This window comes from Myotis nattereri (genome assembly GCF_964212035.1).
Source record: "Myotis nattereri genome assembly, chromosome: 3".
Classification (NCBI taxonomy): domain Eukaryota; kingdom Metazoa; phylum Chordata; class Mammalia; order Chiroptera; family Vespertilionidae; genus Myotis; species Myotis nattereri.
In genome coordinates this window covers 168376512-168395936 of record NC_138077.1, presented here as the reverse complement: position 1 = coordinate 168395936, position 19425 = coordinate 168376512, and the positions used below count along the sequence as shown (strand labels likewise).

Genomic DNA, 19425 nt, shown 5'->3' with positions numbered 1-19425 from the left:
GATTGTTCATAGTTAAAGTGATTAATTACCCACCTGGCACTTAGTTAAGAGGTTTTATTCCCTCCCTAACTTCAGGGGAAAATCCCTACCTGGGGAAACAACCTTTCTCAGAGACCTTGGTTAAAACACATAGTGCCTAGAAGGTGAGCAAACATATTAAGAACAGTATGCCATATATACCAGGTCCTTTGAAACAGCAAGCATGGTCCGGCTCCTGGCAACACCAGCCAGGGCTGTCCTTTTATACTATATTAGAGGCCCAGTGTGTGAAATTCATGCACTATAGGGGGGTGTCCCTCAGCCCAGCCTGCACCCTCTTCAATCTGGGACTCACAGGGATTGGACCTAAACTGGCAGTCGGACATCCCTCTCACAATCCAGGACTGCTGGCTCCCAACCACTCACCTGCCTGCCTGTCTAATTGCCCCTAACCACTTCTGCCTGCCAGCCTGATCACCCCCTAACTACTGCCCTGCCAGCCGGATTGACACCTAACTGCTCCCCTGCCGACCCAATCACCCACAACTGCCCTTCCCTGCCAGCCTGGTCACCCCCAACTGCCCTCCCCTGCTGGCCTGATCGCCCACAACTGTCCTCCCCTACTGGCCATCTTGTGGCTGTAGGCACTGCCATCTTTGAGGGCAGAGCAGTCAATTAGCATATTCCCTCCTTATTGGCTGTGGGCACCACCATCTTTGTGATGACATGATGGTCAATTAGCATATCCCCTTTTTATTAGATAGAACTAGAGGCCCGGTGCACAAAAATTTGTGCACTCGGAGGGAAGGAGGGGTCCCACAGCCAGGCCTGTGCCCTCTCACAGTCTGGGACCCCTCCGGAGATAACGCCCTGCTGGCTTAGGCCTGCTCCCGGGTGGCAGAGGGCAGGCCCAATCCCTAGGTGCAGCCCCTGGTCGGGCTCAGAGCAGGGCCAATTGGGGAATTGGGGCACCGCCCCTGTCATGCACAGAGCAGGGCGGATTGGGAGGTTGCGATGCCACCCTCAGTCACACTCAGGGTAGGGCTGATTAGGGGGTTGGGGCACCGCCCACTGTCACACTCAAGGCAGGGTCGATGGGGAGGTTGCGGCGCCACCCCCTGTCACGCACAGAGCAGGGCCGATCAGGAGGTTGGGGAGCTCCCCTGTGTTACTCACAGAGTAGGGCCGATAGGGGACTTGGGACACCGCCCCCTGTCACACACAGAGCAGGACAGATCAAGGGGTTGAGGTGCCGCACCCTGTCACACTCAGGGCAGGGCCGATGGGGAGGTTATGGCTCTACCCTGTCACACACAGAGCAGGGCCCGTGGGGGGGGGGGGGCTGAGGCGCCACACCCTGTCACACACAGAGCAGGGCTGATCAGGAGGTTGGGGAGCTCCCCTGTGTTACTCACAGAGTAGGGCCGATAGGGGACTTGGGACACCGCCCCCTGTCACACACAGAGCAGGACGGATCAAGGGGTTGAGGTGCCGCACCCTGTCACACTCAGGGCAGGGCCGATGGGGAGGTTATGGCTCTACCCTGTCACACACAGAGCAGGGCCCGTGGGGGGGGGGGGGGGCGCTGAGGCGCCACACCCTGTCACACACAGAGCAGGGCTGATCAGGGGGTTGGGGCGCTTTCCCCTGTCAGGAACAGAGCAGGGCAGATAGGGAGGCTGTGGCCCCGCCCCCTGTCACACACAGAGCCGCAGGGCGATTAGGGGGTTTGGGCACTGCCCCGTCACGCTGATCCCAGTGCCGGGAGGCCTCGCAGCTCCGCTGATCCCGGTGCTGGGAGGCCTCGTGGCTCCGCTGATCCCGGTGCTGGGAGGCATATTGCCCTTTTACTATAAGGATAGAGGCCTGGTGCACGGGTGTGGGCCGGCTGGTTTGCCCTGAAGGGTGTCCTGGATCAGGGTGGGGGTCCCCACTGGGGTGCCTGGCCAGCCTGGGTGAGGGGATGATGGCTGTTTGCAGCTGGTCACATCCCCTTCAGGGTGGGGGTCCCCACTGGGGTGCCTGGCCAGTCTGGGTGAGGGGCTGAGGGCTGTTTTCAGGCTGGCGGGTGACAGAAGCTCCCAACCGCTCCTTTTTTTCTTTTTTTTTTATTCTGGGCCAGCTTTAGCTCTGAGGCTCCAGCTCTTAGGCCTCGGCTGCTGAAAGCAGGTATCTGGTTTGTTTCGGTTCTATAATCGAAACAATGTATAACTCCAGCGCTGAGATCCCGGCTCGCTGAAAGCAGGTTTCTGGGGTTTTGTTTAGCTTCTATATTTGTTACAATGTTTCAAACTGCAGGCTCAGAGGCCGGCAGCGGCAGGCGGGGAAGGTTGGTTTCCTCCGTCACTGAAGCAAACAAGCCTCATGTTAGTTTCAAGCTGCCTAGCTGCCGGCCGCCATCTTGGCTGGCAGTTAATTTGCATATCACCCTGATAAGCCAATGGGAAGGGTAGCGGTCTTATGCTAATTACCATGTTTCTCTTTTATTAGATAGGATTTTTATTTCTACAGAGCCCAACTGGACAGCTAGTCCCAGGATATAACACAGCCCCCATTATTGCCTTGTGACTCAGAGACTCGTCTCCAAAAACCATACCCAGATTTCAGCATAAGAATGGAAACCATGTCTAACCTTGCAACCCACTGCTTAACGCATCCAGCAGCTGTTTGGTTTAGGAGTTGGCAGGCTTAAGTTGAGAGAAGAAAAGAAAGGTGTTGAGTTTAGGTCACCCTCTTCCCAGAATCCACTGCTCCCATCTGTCCAGCTGTTTTAATGGAGAATCCTCAGCAAAATGGAGTTTTTAAGTTGACTGAGTGCCTTCCTAAAGGGTAAAGCTCACCAACTCAAGCAGATACCACCAAAAATAACTAATACAAAAATCCTCAGCTTTCATTTGAGTCTACTTTAGACAATAGTCTAAAAACTGTAATTAGATTTTAGAAAAGATTGAATTAAGAGACTTGGAGGAACTTCTTTTAAGATGTTATATTTACATGAAGAGTAGGGGAAAGGGTAGGAATAGGAAAGGAATCTTTAATGAATGTTTACCATACCCAAGGTACTTCACATTATTTTTTAATCCTGAAAATAACACCGTAATAAGACATGGCTATCCCATCTTAAGGAGGGGATACAGTAAAGTGAGGCTCAGATAGTTTACTTTGTCTACCCAAGTTCATTCACATCTGCCCGAACCCAAGGTGCACAGTTGTTTATCTGATACTGAATATCAGAAAACAAACAGACAAACAAAAAACAACCATCATTACTGTGTATTATTAGGTATATTTTCTATTTCTTTTTATTTTTATTGTTAGTAATTTTAAAAAATTTGTGTTTTATTTTCTGAGCCAGCAGGGTAGTTAGGGAAACTGTTTTGCTTTGTAGTGAGCCTGGGAGGAGGGAAAAGAGGGGTGGGGTTGGGGTACAGGGAGAATAGACCAGAGAAAGTAAAGAGAACAAGAGGGTCAATGCCTGTTTGTTGGGCAAAGAGCAAGATGACTTCATGACTTTGAACTGGCCCTTCTCCCTGGCCAGTAACTGGAATACTAGTAAAGGCAAACAGCCAGGAAAGCTTGTATGCTCCCCCGCTACCTCCCACGTCCCTGAGCCCACCACCCTATACTGAAACCCTTTCTTTTGCTCTTCCTTCATTCAGTCTCCAGTTATACCCCTCTCACCCCCTCCCATCTCCATTTTCTCTTCTGGTCATTCTATTTGAGAGCCCAAGTTGCTGCTAGTTGTGAAGAGACACCCAGGAGTAGCATTGCTGACGCACAATAAGGACAACCTCCAGTCTGAAGTGGAAGCAGGAACCTGAACAACTTTATCTCCTCACCCTTGGAAGTTTTCAAAAGACCCCCAAAGCCTTCCCCTTACTGAAATGCTTCTAATTAAACACAATTCTCCTCAAGTACTAACAGTTAAGATATATATTTTTTTAATCTTCCAAGAAATGCCTGGCTGGAGTGCGTGGCTCAGTGGTTTAGCATTGACCTATGAACCAGGAGGTCATGGTTTGATTCCCAGTCAGGGAGCATGCCTCAGTTGTGGACTCCATCCTCAGTGTGGGGCATAGAAGAGGCAGCCAATCAATGATTCCCTCTCATCATTGATGTTTCTATCTCTCTCCCTTCCTCTCTGAAATCATAAAAAAAAATTTTTTAATCCCCTAACAAATGGATTTATAAGTGAACTTTGAAATGCAACTTGTTTCTAAGTTGAGTTCTGCTTTTTCCTGTCCGGGTTAACGAGAAGTTAAATACTATACTTAAAATGTTCAATACTTTATAGGATTTGCTACCAATATTATTTAGCTTATGAAGGATAAGTTGTCCTTTTAAATTGTTTAACAATTGAGAAAAAAGTCAAAGTTATACTTGGAAAAGGCATTTTATAGTAATGAAGTTCTAACATTTACTAACAAAAAACTATCTGAAAATTTACAAAGCCTTTATAATTGCACAAATTGCTAATGTAAAATATTTTTCAATGATTATCTACAATGCTGATATGATTAATTCCAAATACATCAAGTTAATAGTACATTTATTTTATTTTTTATTCAATTATAGAGCAAAGTTATCGATGTTATTTGGCTTCTAATAGTGAATTTCCAGAATCAGTCTGACATTCTTGGTCCAAATCAAATTTTACTGTAGGAATGCTGGTGATTGAGGACCAAATTGGGGTAATAGAAATTCATGAACTAATTCCCCTTGTTGATACTTATTTCCTAATTTTGTTCTTTTTTTCTTGTAAAAGCATTGATTTTTTCTTAAACAGAGGTCTATTGATTTATAACTCTAATTTTTATGCTTTGCTTTCTTATGCCATCCATTAGAACATTACTATTTCAACAAGAATTTCTTCTATGATCTTGAAACTTTGTTCTTTGCTTCTTGTTACCCAAGTATTACGGTAAACAATATTTTATGAGGCATTTAATTTTCACTTGAAAAGGTTAACAAATTATCCAGTGGAGTTACAGTCGGTAATTTGTGGACTTGGATTACGTGTTTTAAAGGCTTTGAGCAACATTTGACAGGTGAAGCACTGAATTTGCCCGTTGGTGTTACTGTGAACAACATTCTTTCAAATTTGCCAATTTTAGCACTTGTTTCTTGAATGACAGTTTTACCAAGGAAATCTACACATTTTTTTGTTAGGCTGGAAAGAGGCTCTGAGAAATTATAGGATTTCTCAGATATGTTTTTGGATGTTTGCATAGTAGTTTTCTTCTTTAGTTTATCTTCTACAACTCTGCGACACACTGCAAAAGATATTGCCTGCATACGCTTCCTCCATGCTGTAGGCATGATTTTTTTAGGTTTTGTAGAAGTAATAAATTGATTATTAATTTCAGGTTTGATAACTTCATTTCTTTCTGAAGCAAAATGTACTCTTTTGTGTGGGCCAACGTTTCTATTTTCCATAGGATAGAGCAGAAGCCTATTTTTTGTCAAAAGAAACATTTGTACATGTCTAGTCTCATGAAAAATTATGGGATTTGTGTAATTTTGTTCCTGTGAATTAAAGAAAAGAGTACTTAGTCATCAGTCTATTGAGGCAAGATGGCTACATATATTTTAAACAAAATAAAATATTCAAAAAAGATACATAGAAGTTTTAAATGTGAATGATAGTGATATTCAAACGCACACACAAAAACAAGTACTTGTATGTGACATGACATACTTCTTTCTCTTCTTAATATTTTATCAGGATGTTAGCGTTAAAAATCTGAACTTTGGGCCTTCTAAAACACTTTTATAAATAAGGTGGGCTATTGGTAGAATAAACATCATTCTGACATTTCTTAGGTTTTCATGTCCAGAATTAAGAAGCATATAAAAAAATGGATTGAGTCAAAGGTCATAAGAGACATAACTGATAACAAACACAAATTGCAAAGTCTGGATATCCTAGTAAATAATTCAGAAAATCTAAAATTATCTTTACAACAGTTGTATTTTTTATTGTGCCCCAATACTTAACACATAAGAAGTGCCTAATATATATCTGCAGTATAAAATAGCCAAAGTGGTAGATTGACTTTAAAATAGATTATTTTTATCACAGTAATAGCAAAATGTGTATGTATGAGCTTCTCATGAATCTCTTCCACACATTTCTAGAGCAAAAAAATTAACTCCAAAAAAACTTTTAAGTATAAATATTATCAGTGTTTAGTTTACAATGACTGCTACCTTTTCTTTAGATATCCTATATAATAAAAGCCTAATATGTTAAGTGTCTGACGTTCAACCATTTGACAAGTTACTATGATGCACACTGACGACTAGGGAACATATACTCCAACTGGTAGGTTAGCTTGCTGCTGGGGTCCAGCTGATCAGGCCTGGGTGAGGCAGGCCAGACACACTCTGGAGTGCTCCCACAGTCCCTCCCCAGCTTCAATCATGCACCAGTGGGGTCCCTCGGCCTGGCCTGCACCCTCTCTCAATCTGGGACCCCTCAGGGGATGTCGTAGAGCCAATTTCGGCCCGATCCCTGGAGGCCCCACTAGTACATGAATCTGTGCACCGGCCCTCTAGTATAATCCTATATAATAAAAGGCTAATATGCAAATGAACTGAATGGCAGAACGACTGGTCGCTATGATGTACACCGGACCACCAGGGGGAAGACGTTCAATGCAGGAGCTGCCCTCTGGTGGTCAGTGCTCTCCCACAGCAGGAGCGCCACTCAGCCAGAAGCCAGGCTCACAGCTGGCGAGTGCAGTGGTGGTGGCGGGAGCCTCTCCCACCTCCAAGGCAGCACTAAGGATGTCCAACTGCTGGGGAGCAGGCCTAAGCCATCAGTCGGACATCCCCCAAGGGCTCCTGGTCTGCAAGAGGGCGCAGGCCAGGCTGAAGGACCTCTCCAAGTGCACAAATCTCATGCACCAGGCCTCTAGTTAATAAAATAAGAAACTAAGATCTATCTAATTATTTATTAGTATACTTAGTTTAAAGACATGTTAATGCCTATGATTTCCCCCCAAATGACAGAAGACCGAATTTTGCAATCCATTGGTAATGCCAATGTTATCCACTAAACCACAGTAGTGGAGATGTGTCATATTTTTGTTCTGTCCAATACCTTAGGAATTTTTCACCTTTCAAATCTATGTACCTTTAAGGAGAAGCAGACTGTATCAGCCTCTCTTGAGGTTAGGGCATAGGCATGTGACCTGGGCTCTTCCAGTAAGATATATCAAAGACAAGTCTTTAATTAAGAAAAAGCAAGGACTCTGAAAAAATAGTTAAAACTATTTTAGTGAGGATGGTGATGGATATATATAGCTTTGAAGGGCAGCAGCGGCAAGGGTCTTAGAAATAGTGTCTTTTGCCCAGAATCAGAGTTGTTGACTGTCATCTGTGACAATAGCATGGGCCCCAGTGGAGCAGTCTGGGTCTGTAACTTGGTGACTTCTGACTGGACAGCTTTCAGCCTTCCTAGAGACTCTGTGAGCTGCCAAATAGCCTGTAATAAGTGGACTTTCTGGTTGAAATAGCTGGAGTAGATTGATAGAAAAGTGATGCATGATCCATTTTTTAAAATACCATTTTTATTTCATATTTCCTTACAATCGAGAAAATTTGATAAAGCCTTCTTCATTTAAAAACATGCGGAATGTTCAGCTGGTGCAAAGGAACCCCCAGCTTGGGGGTGACGGTTTCAAAAAGAGCGTTAGGACTTTAAGCGTGTGAAACCAAAAGAAGGATTTACCAAAGATTCTGGCCACTCTAACATGACATTCCCACAAGTCGTGGAATACGCACGTTTACTGGACAGCAGTGACTGTTACCTTGTGATCAGTTACTGTCTTTGCCGGACTAATGTTGATTATCGTGGCATCTGGCTTTTTCAATTCATCCTCAAAGCATAAGGGGAGCAAGCTTTTCTTTCCTACTGCATGAGACTCACTTAATGGATCAGTTCTGACGGATTTATTTTCTTTTGTACAAAAATCATTCATCTGTAGAGGAGATTTTCTTCTGAAAATGAACACAAGTTCAGTATAAATGTCTGTAGGGCTGATTTCAGCTTGCCAGTTTTTGTCTGTCCCAATTCCTCAAAGTCACTGCCCACATCTCCCCCAAACCCTTTGCCATAGATCAGACAAGAGATGGCTTCCTGCCTGGTTTGGGGGAGGAGGAGAGGGGGAGGAGGGGACAGCAAGTGGTGGTGGAAGCGAGACAGTAATCTGTGTGGCTCTTTGGTTTTCAGTGGGGGAATGGATATTATGTAGGTTGAGAACACCAAAGGTAGAGAGGTATTTCCACATCCTTTGTTGAGATTCTGGGAGAAAGTGCTTTGCAGGGCAGCTTCCTGCCAACATAGGGTGGCCCCAGCTTTTCAACAGGATGGAATAGCGGGGTTAGGCATGTTAGCTCTCCCTTGGTTCACAAGTGACATGGACACTGAGTTTAGACTTGCCAAGGAGCTTGCTATTGCAAGGATGAGGTAACCCATAGCAAAGGCTTGGCATACGTGCTGGACAATCACAGAGCCGATGAAGGAGATGGAAGAGACTCAGAAAGTCCTACCTTACTGATGAGCAGTAAGAGTGGACCCTATCTAAATTCAGAGAGAATAGACCATATGTACCAGTACATGAACCAGACAGCAGCAGTCACAGCACATCTAGGAATGAGACCAGCAGTACAAGGATATTGACGAAGACCCTTGGCCAAGGACCTCTCCTCAGTCACAAAGTCCAGTGAGCCCCTCACTCATCTACTCAGATACAACCTTAGAAAGAAAGAGGAGGACGGAGGTAAACCTAAAGAGACTAAATATTATTGCTCCAAACAAATTTTAAAGCACACTGGATTAATATGATTATTTTTCATTACATAGAGTTTGAGGAATCTCAACTATTGTAGTCTCTACACTCATTTTACCATGTCTTTCTCTCCATTTGACTGTAAACTTGCAGCAGATAGAACATGTGTTCAAGGTCCACATGTAATGCTGACTAGCTGAGCAGTCAAAGATCAGCCATTGGATTGTACTATGAACCTAAATAGTCATAAGCCAGAAAAAATTCATTCTGGCCTACTAGAAAATAAAAGCAGAACCTTTTCCTATTAGAAACATCTTTGATTTGCACAGCAAAGGAAACCATCAACAAAACAACAAGAAGACCCACTACATGGGAGAACATATTTGCCAATGATATCACCGATAAGGGTTTAATCTCCAACATTACAGGGAACTCATGCAACTTAACAATAGGAAGATAAACAATCCAATCAAAAAATGGGCAACGGACCTAGATAGACACTTTTAGAAGAGGACATACAGAAGGCCGAAAGACATATGAAAACGTGCTCAAAGTCACTAATTATACGAGAGATGGGAATCAAAACGACAATGCGGTATCATCTCACACCTGTCAGAATGGCTATCATCAACACATCAACAAACAACAAGTGTTGGAGAGAATGTGGAGAAAAAGGAACCCTTCTGCACTGCTGGTGGGAATGCAGACTGGTGCAGCCACTGTGGAGAACAGTATGGAGTTTCCTCAAAAAACTAAAAATGGAACTCCCATTTGACCCAGTGATCCCACTTCTAGGAATATATTCCAAGAAACCAGAAACATCAATCAGAAAGGATATATGCACCCCTATGTTCATAGCAGCACAATTCACCATAGCTAAGATTTGGAAACAGCCTAAGTGCCCATCAGCAGATGAATGGATTAGAAAACTGTGGTACATCTACACAATGGAATACTATGCTGCGGTAAAAAAGAAGGAACTCTTGCCTTTTGCAACAGCATGGATGGAACTGGAGAGCTTTATGCTAAGTGAAATAAGCCAGTCAGAGAAAGATAAATACACCATGATCTCACTCGTTTGTGGATTATAGAGAACAACATAGACTGATAAACAGGGACAGATCCAAAGACAGAGAAACAGCGATCAGACTATTAATCCCCAGAGGGAAAGTAGGGGAGGGAGGGGTTAGGGAAAGAGATCAACCAAAGGACTTGTATGCATGCATATAAGCCAAACCAATGGACATGAACAGGGGGATGAGAACATGAGTGGGGGGGGGGGTGGCTATGAGGGGGATAAGGACACATTTGTAATACCTTAACTAATAAAGAATTAAAAAAAAAATAAAAAAAAGGAAACATCTTTGAATAGAATGAAATATTTAAAAATTTTAAATAAATTACCTTTTATTTACATGATCTTCTAAGTGAACAACCATATCAAATGATTTCCCAGGTTTTTTTTCAGTTTGACCTGAAATTATAAAAAATCATCATAAAAGGCAAAATACATATTATGGAATTTAGAAAATATCTTATAAAAAATATCTTACAATATAAAATAACGTACAGAAAAACACCAGGTATAGTGCCTTATCTGTAGTAGTTACTCAGTAAAAACTTCTTTTTTAAAAATTTATCTTTACTGTTGAAAGTATTACAGATGTCCCCTTTTATTTTATTCACTTATTTTTAAATATGTTTTTATTGCCCTGGCTGGTTTAATTCAGAGGTTAGAGCACTGGCCCATAGACCAAAGGGTCTTGGGTTCGATTCCCAGTCAAGGACATTTACCTTGGTTGCAGGTTCCCCATCCCATTAGGGGGATGCCAATCAATGTGTCTCTCTCACGTTGATGTGTTGATGTTTCTCTCGAAATCAATGGAAAAAATATCCTCAGGTGAGGATTAAAAAGAAAATTTTATATATATATAAATTTATACACACACACACACACACACACTAGAGGCCCAGTGCACAAAAATTTGTGCACTGAGGGGGGAGGGGGTCCCTCAGCCTGGCCTGTGCCCTCTCACAGTCTGGAACCCCTCAGGGGATGTCCACCTGCTGGCTTAGGCCTGCTTCCTGGGGGACCAGGCCTAAGCTGGCAGTCAGACATCCCTCTAGCAGCCCGGGAGCCCTCGGGGGATGTCCACTTGCCAGCGGGGAGCAGGCCTAAGCTGCAGTCAGACATCCTTAGCGCTGCTGAGGAGGCGGGAGAGGCTCCCACCACCACTGCTGTACAGGCAGCCGTCAGCCTGGCTTGTGGCTGAGCAGAGCTTCCCCTTGGGAGTGCACTGACCACCAGGGGGCAGCTCCTGCATTGAGCATCTGCCCTCTGGTGGTCAATGTGTGTCATAGTGACCAGTCATTCCCAGTTGTTCTGGTGTTAGGGTCAATTTGCATATTACCCTTTTATTCTGTAGGATAGAGGCCTGGTGCACAGGTGGGGGCCAGCTGGTTTGCCCTTAAGGGTGTCCTGGATCAGGTTGGAGGTCCCGTTGGGGTGCCTGGCTAGCCTGGGTGAGGGGCTGAGGGCCGTTTTCAGGCTGGCCACGCCCCCTGGTGACCAAAGCTCCCAGCTTCTCCTTATTTTCCTTCTTTTTTCTGGGATTTATTTATCTTGTATAACTGAAACTTTGTAGCCTTGAGCGTAGTCCAGGGCCAGCCAGGGCAGGAGGGAAGCTTGGCTTCCTCCATTGCCAGGGTCAGCCCAAGCCTCTTGCAAGGCTCCAGCTCCATGGCTACTGCCATCTTAGTTGGGTTAATTTGCATAACACTCCTGATTTGCTGGTGTGCGTGGCTTGTGGGCATGGCTTGAGCATAGTGGAAGGATGGTTAATTTACATTTTTCTCTTTTATTATATAGGATATATATCTAATCTAATAAAAGATAAAGATGCTAATTGACAGTACCTTCGCCATGCCCCAAGCCACGCACACCAGCCAATCAGAGTGACTATATGCAAATTAACCCAACCAAGATGGCAGCCAGCAACCATGAAGCTTGAGCAAGCAGGAGGCTTGGTGGCCTGGGTGAGGGAGGAAGCCAAGCTTCCCGCTTGCCCTGAGCCAGCTGTGGCCTCCACTCATGGCAACAAAGTTTCAATTATAGAAGATAAATAAATCCCAGATATCTGCTTCCAGCTGGCCTCCACTGGGAGCTTGGGTGGCTGGGGGCTGTGGCCAGCCTGTAAACATCCATCAGCCCCTCACCCAGGATGGCCACACCCTCATGGAGTGAGGGTCCCCTCTGGGGGGCTTAGCCAACCTGCAAACAGCCCTAAGCCCCTCACCCAGACTGTGAGAGGGCACAGGCTGGGCTGAAGGACACTCCCGAGGGCACAATTTTTGTGCACCGGGCCTCTAGTCTATAATAATAAAAGGGTAATATGCAAACTGACCAAATGGCTGAATAGCAAAACAATCATAGATGACCATGCTATGGCACTCACTGGCACTAGGCCAGCCCAAGGCAGGTGTGATGTGATTGGTCGGGGACCTGGCCATCGCTCCATGATTGCCCTGCAGAGGGAGGCCCAGGCCATAGCCTGTGGGGCAGTCCATCAATCGGGGGGCTCCACGCTTGCCACAAAGAAGGAGGCCCAGGCTACCCGGCTGGCGGCAGGGCCTACCTCTTTGGGGTGATCATTTGTGGGGCTCCCAGACTGTGAGAGGGTGCAGGCCGGGCTGATGGGCAACCCCCACCCCCAAGTGCACAAATTTCATGCACTGGGCCTCTAAAATATATATATATATATATATATATATATATATATATATATATATATATTTTATTGATTCAAATATATATATATGATTGATTTCAGAGAGAGGAAGGGAAAGGGGGAGAGGGATAGAGACATCAATGATGGGAGAGAATCATTGATTGGTTGCCTCCTGCATGCCCCCTACTGGGGATTGAGTTTACAACCCTGACCAGGAATCAACCATGACCTTCTGGTTCATAGGTCAATCCTCAACCACTGAGCCACATTGGTTGGGCAGATTTTCTTAATTTTTTAAATTAAAAAGAAAATCCTCACCCAAGGACACAGTCATTGATCATTTTATAGAAAGGGGATGGGAGATAGTGAGACCAACTGAGCCACACTGACAAGGATGGTTAAAGATTTTCTTAATGCTTATGCCTAAAAGTTAGGTGCAGTTAATTTTCAGTTATTTCAATATAAACACACAATGTGTATACCTTTAAATAAAGTAGCAACTTTTTCCTTCTTATAAGCATTAGATTGAATGCTGGGCATAGGAGAAGAGATTGTAGAACCCAATGTTCTTGTATATTCTTGTTTATGCGGTGAAAATAGATACTGTAAGGGCTTAGCATAGTCTACCTAAAATTCAGAAAACAAAAAAGGAAACCTGTTTTAGAAATAGTTTCTTTCCATGTGTATATTGATAATTTATACTTGCTTATTCACCTTTGGAATATCTAATTATGGTAACTAATAGTTGTCTAGTTCTTTAAATACTTTAAAATATGTTTATTTAATTCTCAAAAAAACCCCCATGAGATGGGTGTTATTGCCATTTATAGGTAAGGAAACCAATGTACAGAAATTTAAAAACTTGCCCATGTTCACAATTTTACTAATTTTTACTTTCTCTGTCTTTAAAACCTAGCCTTTAAATCCATATAAAACTTATTTAGCCAAGTGTAGGGAAAGTCTAAAGTTCAAATACTGAGAAACAAATAGCCTTCTCAATTTAAACAGAGGCTTTACTTTCTCATACAGAGTCAATACAGCAAAATAGCCCTGAGTAAAGGGGGAGAAACTGGAACAAATTATCTGGATTTTCCTAAATTAGAGTCTCAGATTGGCTCCATATGTTTTTACTTAAATACACATAGCTAGATATCCAAAACATACATGTGCATATGTAAATATAAACTGTATAATTTATGAATCTTCATCAACAAACCAAATATGTTTTTAGCACCCACAATTGTTTTTCACACTAGGCACAGAATATATGTAGTTCTGGATAATATATGATAAAATAAGCATATGATAAAAATCTAGGCCACCAGGAACTCACATTCCTTTTTTTTTTTTTAATTTAAAATAGATTTTTATAGAGAGGGAGGGAGAAAGAGAGAGAGAGAGAAACATTGATCAGTTGCCTCCGGAATGCACCCTGACCAGGGATTGAACCCAAAACCTGGATATGTGCCCCAACTGGAATTGAACCCACCACCTTTTCGTGTATGCCCAGCAGACTGAGCCACACTGGCCAGCGTGAGCTCCACGTTCTTATTGGATAGATGTGATTAGCATACATGAAACATTAGTAAATAATGTAGTAGAGTAATATCACTAAGAACCAAACTAATCAATAAATGAGGAGGAGTTTAGAAAAGAGGAATATCAGTGAGGGCTAAAACTGACAAAAAATATTTCATCAATGAGGAAGAACTTAATACTAGGATTTAGAGATGAGGATATTTCAGAAGAAGCCCAGAGTATTCATAAGAAGGTCAAGAAAACAGCATGTTTAGAACAGGGGACATTTACTCCTTATTGAGTATAAAAGACAAGTTCGAATAGTTAAGGAGAGTTGTGAGAGAAATGGACTACAGATATGAAAGTCAAACAGAGAAACTTTAACATAAAGGAAAATTATGGAAATTGACTTGAGAAGAAAACCTGTTATAGTAGTAATTATTTTAATTATATAATCTAAATAACCATCGCATGCTCAAAAATGGTCTTGGCACACATCAAAAGATTAACAAATACATATATATTTTCATATTTAAAATTAAATGTTTAAGTTATGCATGTATAAATTATGATGCCCTGTCTTAACCAACTTTATGGGAACTGCTAGTCCTTATCATATTTAATAAATAATTTCTATTGTACTGATTATCCAACAAATAATATATTATTTCCTCTATTATCTCCAAATATAAAGTTTTCCATAATATCACACATAAAATCTTATGCTTTTGAATCCTAAAACTCATTTGAATTTGGGACTGGTAGAAATATATACAAAATTATTTGGGTTAATTTGAATTGCTATTAAGTAATTATAAGCATACAAATTAAACCTACCTCATCTGTATCCTTAAGAAAAAGAAAAGATCTATCATATCTTGATTTTCGATTTTCTTCTGGTAGTTCTAAAGGAACAAATACAAACATAAATGATATTTCTACACTATTAGACTACTTTTAATTTAACTCAATAAACTATTTTCTCTACATATAGTAAAATTTTTAGAAATGTAGTTTGATAATCTTGTTTGCTTACATAGAATTGCTTTCACATTTTTAGAGCTAAATATATTCTAGAATAATGTGCTTTAGAAGTGAATTTCTATTAACAGAATATAACTTTTTTTAAAACATATTTTTATTGATTTTGGAGAGGAAAGTAGAGGGAGAGAGAAATAGAAACATTAATGATGAGAGAGAATCATTGATTGTCTGCCTCCTGCATGCCTCTACTGGTGATTGAGCCTGCAGCCCGGGCACATGCCCTGACTGGGAATCGAACTGTGACCTCTTGGTTCATAAGTTGAGACTCAACCACTGAGCCACACCAGCTGGACAACAGAATATAACTTTTGATTAATTACTATAATACGATAACCCCATTTCAAATTATGAGTTTTATTAATGTGGATTATCATTTAATGGACTGTCTTGAACTAGGCATAATGTAGGGTAAAGCATACAGACTTTGCATTTAGATAGCCTGGGACCAAAACCTACTTTTCTTGTATGTGAGTTATGTAGCCTAAGGAAAGTTATTTAATCCCTCTGAGTCCTCACCTGTTAAGTGGAAATGATAGTCCTTATTTTAATATGGATGCTGTGAGACTTAAATGAGATAAAAAATAGATGTAACAAGCAAATACAGTGTGTGGTAGTCATTCAATCAATGGTTATTTGTTGAGCACCTACAATACCAGGCACTGGTACTAGACTCTAGAATGGCAATTCCTTCCCAATGATGCATACATTTTAGTGAGTAATACAGAAAATAAACAAGAGACAAAGAAGTGAATAATTATAAATTGAGATATATGCTGTGAAAGAAATAAACAGATGTTGGTGAGTGATAATATACATGGAGGTATAATTTAGATAGGGTAACTGCTTTGTACTGAATGTTTTTGTGCCGCCCAAAATTTATATGTTGAAGCTCTGATCCTCAATGTGATATTTGGAAGTGAGCCTTTGGGAGGTAATTAGGTTTAGATGAGGTAATGAGGGTGGGGCCCCCATGATGGGATTAATGCCTAAGAGAGAGCCGGCACAAAAAGAAAGGTGGCTGTCTGCAAACCAGGGAAAGGACCTTCCCCAGAACCTGACCATACTAGCACCCCAATCTCAGACTTCCAGCCTCCAGAACTGGGAGAAATAAATATTTGTTGTTTAAGCCACTCACGCTATAGCAGGTTGTTATAGTAGCCTGAACTCAGAGAGAAATTGGTACCGAGAAGTGGGATGCTGCTGTAACAAATACGTAAGAATATGCAAGTGGCTTTGGAAGTGGGTAGAAGCTGAAAGAGTTTTGATGTGCATGCTAGAAAAAGTCAGTAAGTCCATAAAGGGATTTTAAAAGCAATTCTGGTAAGAGCTAAGAAAGAGGAGAGGTACAGAGAAAGCTTCCATTTTCTTAGATAATACATAAATAACCATGTGCAGAAATGTCAGTAGAAATATGAATGGTAAAGGCCATTATGATGAACTGAAAAGAAATTCAGAATTTTTCTTTCTAGAAAAATAAACATAAAAATATCTTCTTAATTATATAAATTACCCATTCAGATATTTAACATCTCTTTCTCTTAGGAAATTCTTCTTTATAGCTCACTAAAAATTTTCACACTGCAGTTATAATCCACTAGAGGCCCGGTGCACAAAAATTTGTGCACTCGGGGGGGGGGGGGGGCGGGTGGTTCCTCAGCCAGGCCTCTGCCCTCTCACAGTCTGGGACTCCTCAGGGGATGACCACCTACTGGCTTAGGCCTGCTCCCTGGGGGATTGGGCCTAAGCTGGCAATCAGACATCCCTCTGGCAACCCAGGAGCCCTCGGGGGATGTGCACTTGCCAGCGGGGAGCAGGCCTAAGCTGCAGTCAGACATCCTTAGCACTGCTGAGGAGGCAGGAGAGGCTCCCTCCACCACCGCTGTACTGGCAGCCTTCAGCCTGGCTTGTGGCTGAGCAGAGCGCCCCTGTGGGAGTGCACTGACTACCAGGGGGCAGCTCCTGCATTGAGCATCTTCCCCCTGGTGGTCAGTGTGTGTCATAGTGACCAGTGATTCCCAGTCGTTCTGCTGTTAAGGTCAGTTTGTATATTATCCTTTTATACTATAGGATAGAGGCCTGGTGCACGGGTAGGGGCCACTTGGTTTGCCCTGAAGGGTGTCCCGTATCAGGGTGGGGGTTCCGCTGGGGTGCCTGGCCAGCCTGGGTGAGGGCCTGATGGGTGTTTGCAGGCTGATCACACCCCCTTCAGTGTGGGGGTCCCCACTGGGGTGCCTGGCCAGCCTGCGTGAGGGGCTGATGGCTATTTGCAGGCTGAGCACACCCCCTTTAGGGTGAGGGTGGCCCCCACTGGGGTGCCTGGCCAGTCTGGGTGAGGAGCTGAGGGCCTTTCCAAGCTCCTTCGGCGACGGAAGTTCCCAGTCTCTCCTTTTTTTTATTTTTATTTTTTATTCTGGGATTTATTTACCTTCTATAATTGAAACTTTGTTGCTTTTAGTGGAGCTCAGAGCCGGCTGTGGCAGGGAAGCTTGGCTTCCTGCTCGCTCCAGCTCCGTGGCCACGGCCCGCTGAAAGCAGGTATCTGGGGTTTATTTACCTTCTATAATTGAAACTTTGTTGCTTTGAGTGGAGCTCAGAGCCACTGTGGCAGGCGGGGAAGCTTGGCTTCCTCCATCATTGGGGCAACCAAGCCTCCTGCTTGCTCCAGCTCCGTGGCTGCCGGACGCATCTTGGTTGGGTTAATTTGCATATAGTCACTCTGATTGGCTGGTGGGTGTGGCTTAAGGCATAGCAAAGGTATGGTCAATTTGTATGTTTGTCTTTTATTAGTGTAGACTAGGGGCCCGGTGCACGAAATTCGTGCACTGGGTGTGGGGGGGGGGGATAGTGTCCCTCAGCCCAACCTGCCCCCTCTCACATACTGGGAGCCCTCAGGCGTTGACCCCCATCACCCTCTGATCGCCTGATGGGCCCCTTGCCCAGGCCTGACGCCTCCGCCAGAGGTGTCAGGCTTGGACAGGGGACCCCCACCTCCCCCCGATCACTGGCTCTGGCCCCCGCCCAGGCCTGAGGCCTCTGGCCCAGGAATCATGCCTGGGCAGGGGACCCCCATCTCCCTCTGATCGCTTGCTCCACCCCCCGCCCAAGCCTGACGCCTCTGACCCAGGCTTCAGGCCTGGGCAAGGGGACCATCATATCCCCCCACCCCCGGCTCCGCCCCCAACCCAGGCCTGATGCCTCAGCCAGAGGAGTTGACCCTCATCACCCTCCGATCACCAATCACCGGATCGGCCCCTTGACCAGGCCTGAGGCCTCTGGCAGAGATGTCAGGCCTGGGCAGGGGACCCCCAGCTCCCCCCGGTTGCAGGTTCCGCCCCTGCCCAGGCCTAACGCCTCTGGCCTAGGCGTCCGGCCCGGGCAGCGGGGACCTGCAGTGGCAGCGGGGAGCGCCGCGATCGTGGGCTTCGCTTTAGGCCCATGGAAGGGACCCCTAGCTCCTGGGACTGCCAGCTTCGACCGTGCCCAGCTCCCATCGCTGGCTCCACCCCTACTTCCTGCTATCACTGGCCAGGGCGGCAAAGGCGCCTGATTCTCCGATCATGGCTGGGGGGCAGGGCAAAGGCGGGCCGCCTTTGCCCTGCCCCCCAGCTCTTAGCTCCCCCCTGGGTTTCAGATCACTGTCAGTGGCAGAGGGCTTCTTCCTGCTTTCCCTTTCGCCTCCCTGCATTGTGCCTACATATGCAAATTAGCCGCCATCTTGTTGGCAGTTAACTGCCAATCTTAGTTGGCAGTTAATTTGCATATAGCCCTGATTAGCCAATGAAAACGGTATCGCCGTACGCCAATTACCATTTTTCTCTTTTATTAGTGTAGATAACTTTTGAGCAAATGCTTTCAACAGAGATTAAATTATCAAAAATCTTTAAGATACAAATACTTAAGTGTATAATAAAAACATGCATTTATATATCAAAGGAGAAATAAATACATTACACAAAGCATTACCCATTGACTTGTTTTCTTGATTTTTTGTATTTGTTGGCGCAGCATGTAATAACTTCTCAAAATCACTCTTTCTGGGTTCAGGCTCATTTTTGAAAGAGACATACCTGGAAAATGAAATTAATGTAACTAAAATAATCAGAAAATGTATAAGGCTAATCTAAAAAATAAATTTAGAGAACTGTGGTGATGTCCCAGTTATATAGATCTGGATGTTTTTGTGTTAATGTATTACAGTAGAAAGTGTAAAAGAATGGGACTAATAAGCAGGAGCTGAAAAAACTAGTGATATTCACTCAAGGTAAGAAGAGACAGGAAACTGCTGTTGCCATAAAATTGAGGTCAGTTCAGGAAGCTATTGTTCAGGAGCTGGTTAACTCTTTTAGAAAAATATGCTGGAA

The 19425-nt window shown here is 43.9% G+C and overlaps 1 protein-coding gene across 1 annotated transcript in view; it reads right to left on the bottom strand.

The window, feature by feature from the left end:
* Positions 1-4923: 4923 nt before the first annotated feature.
* LOC308515531 (uncharacterized protein C1orf141 homolog) overlaps positions 4924-19425 on the bottom strand; it is a gene marked incomplete at both ends in the record, with an annotated part of 33328 nt that continues 18826 nt past the window's right edge. The window contains 6 exons of the mRNA XM_081086060.1: positions 4924-5505; positions 7794-7983; positions 10179-10248; positions 12985-13129; positions 14858-14925; positions 19028-19131. Of these exons, the coding sequence (XP_080942186.1) occupies positions 4924-5505; positions 7794-7983; positions 10179-10248; positions 12985-13129; positions 14858-14925; positions 19028-19131 (1159 nt within the window). The remainder of the gene's footprint in view (positions 5506-7793; positions 7984-10178; positions 10249-12984; positions 13130-14857; positions 14926-19027; positions 19132-19425) is intronic.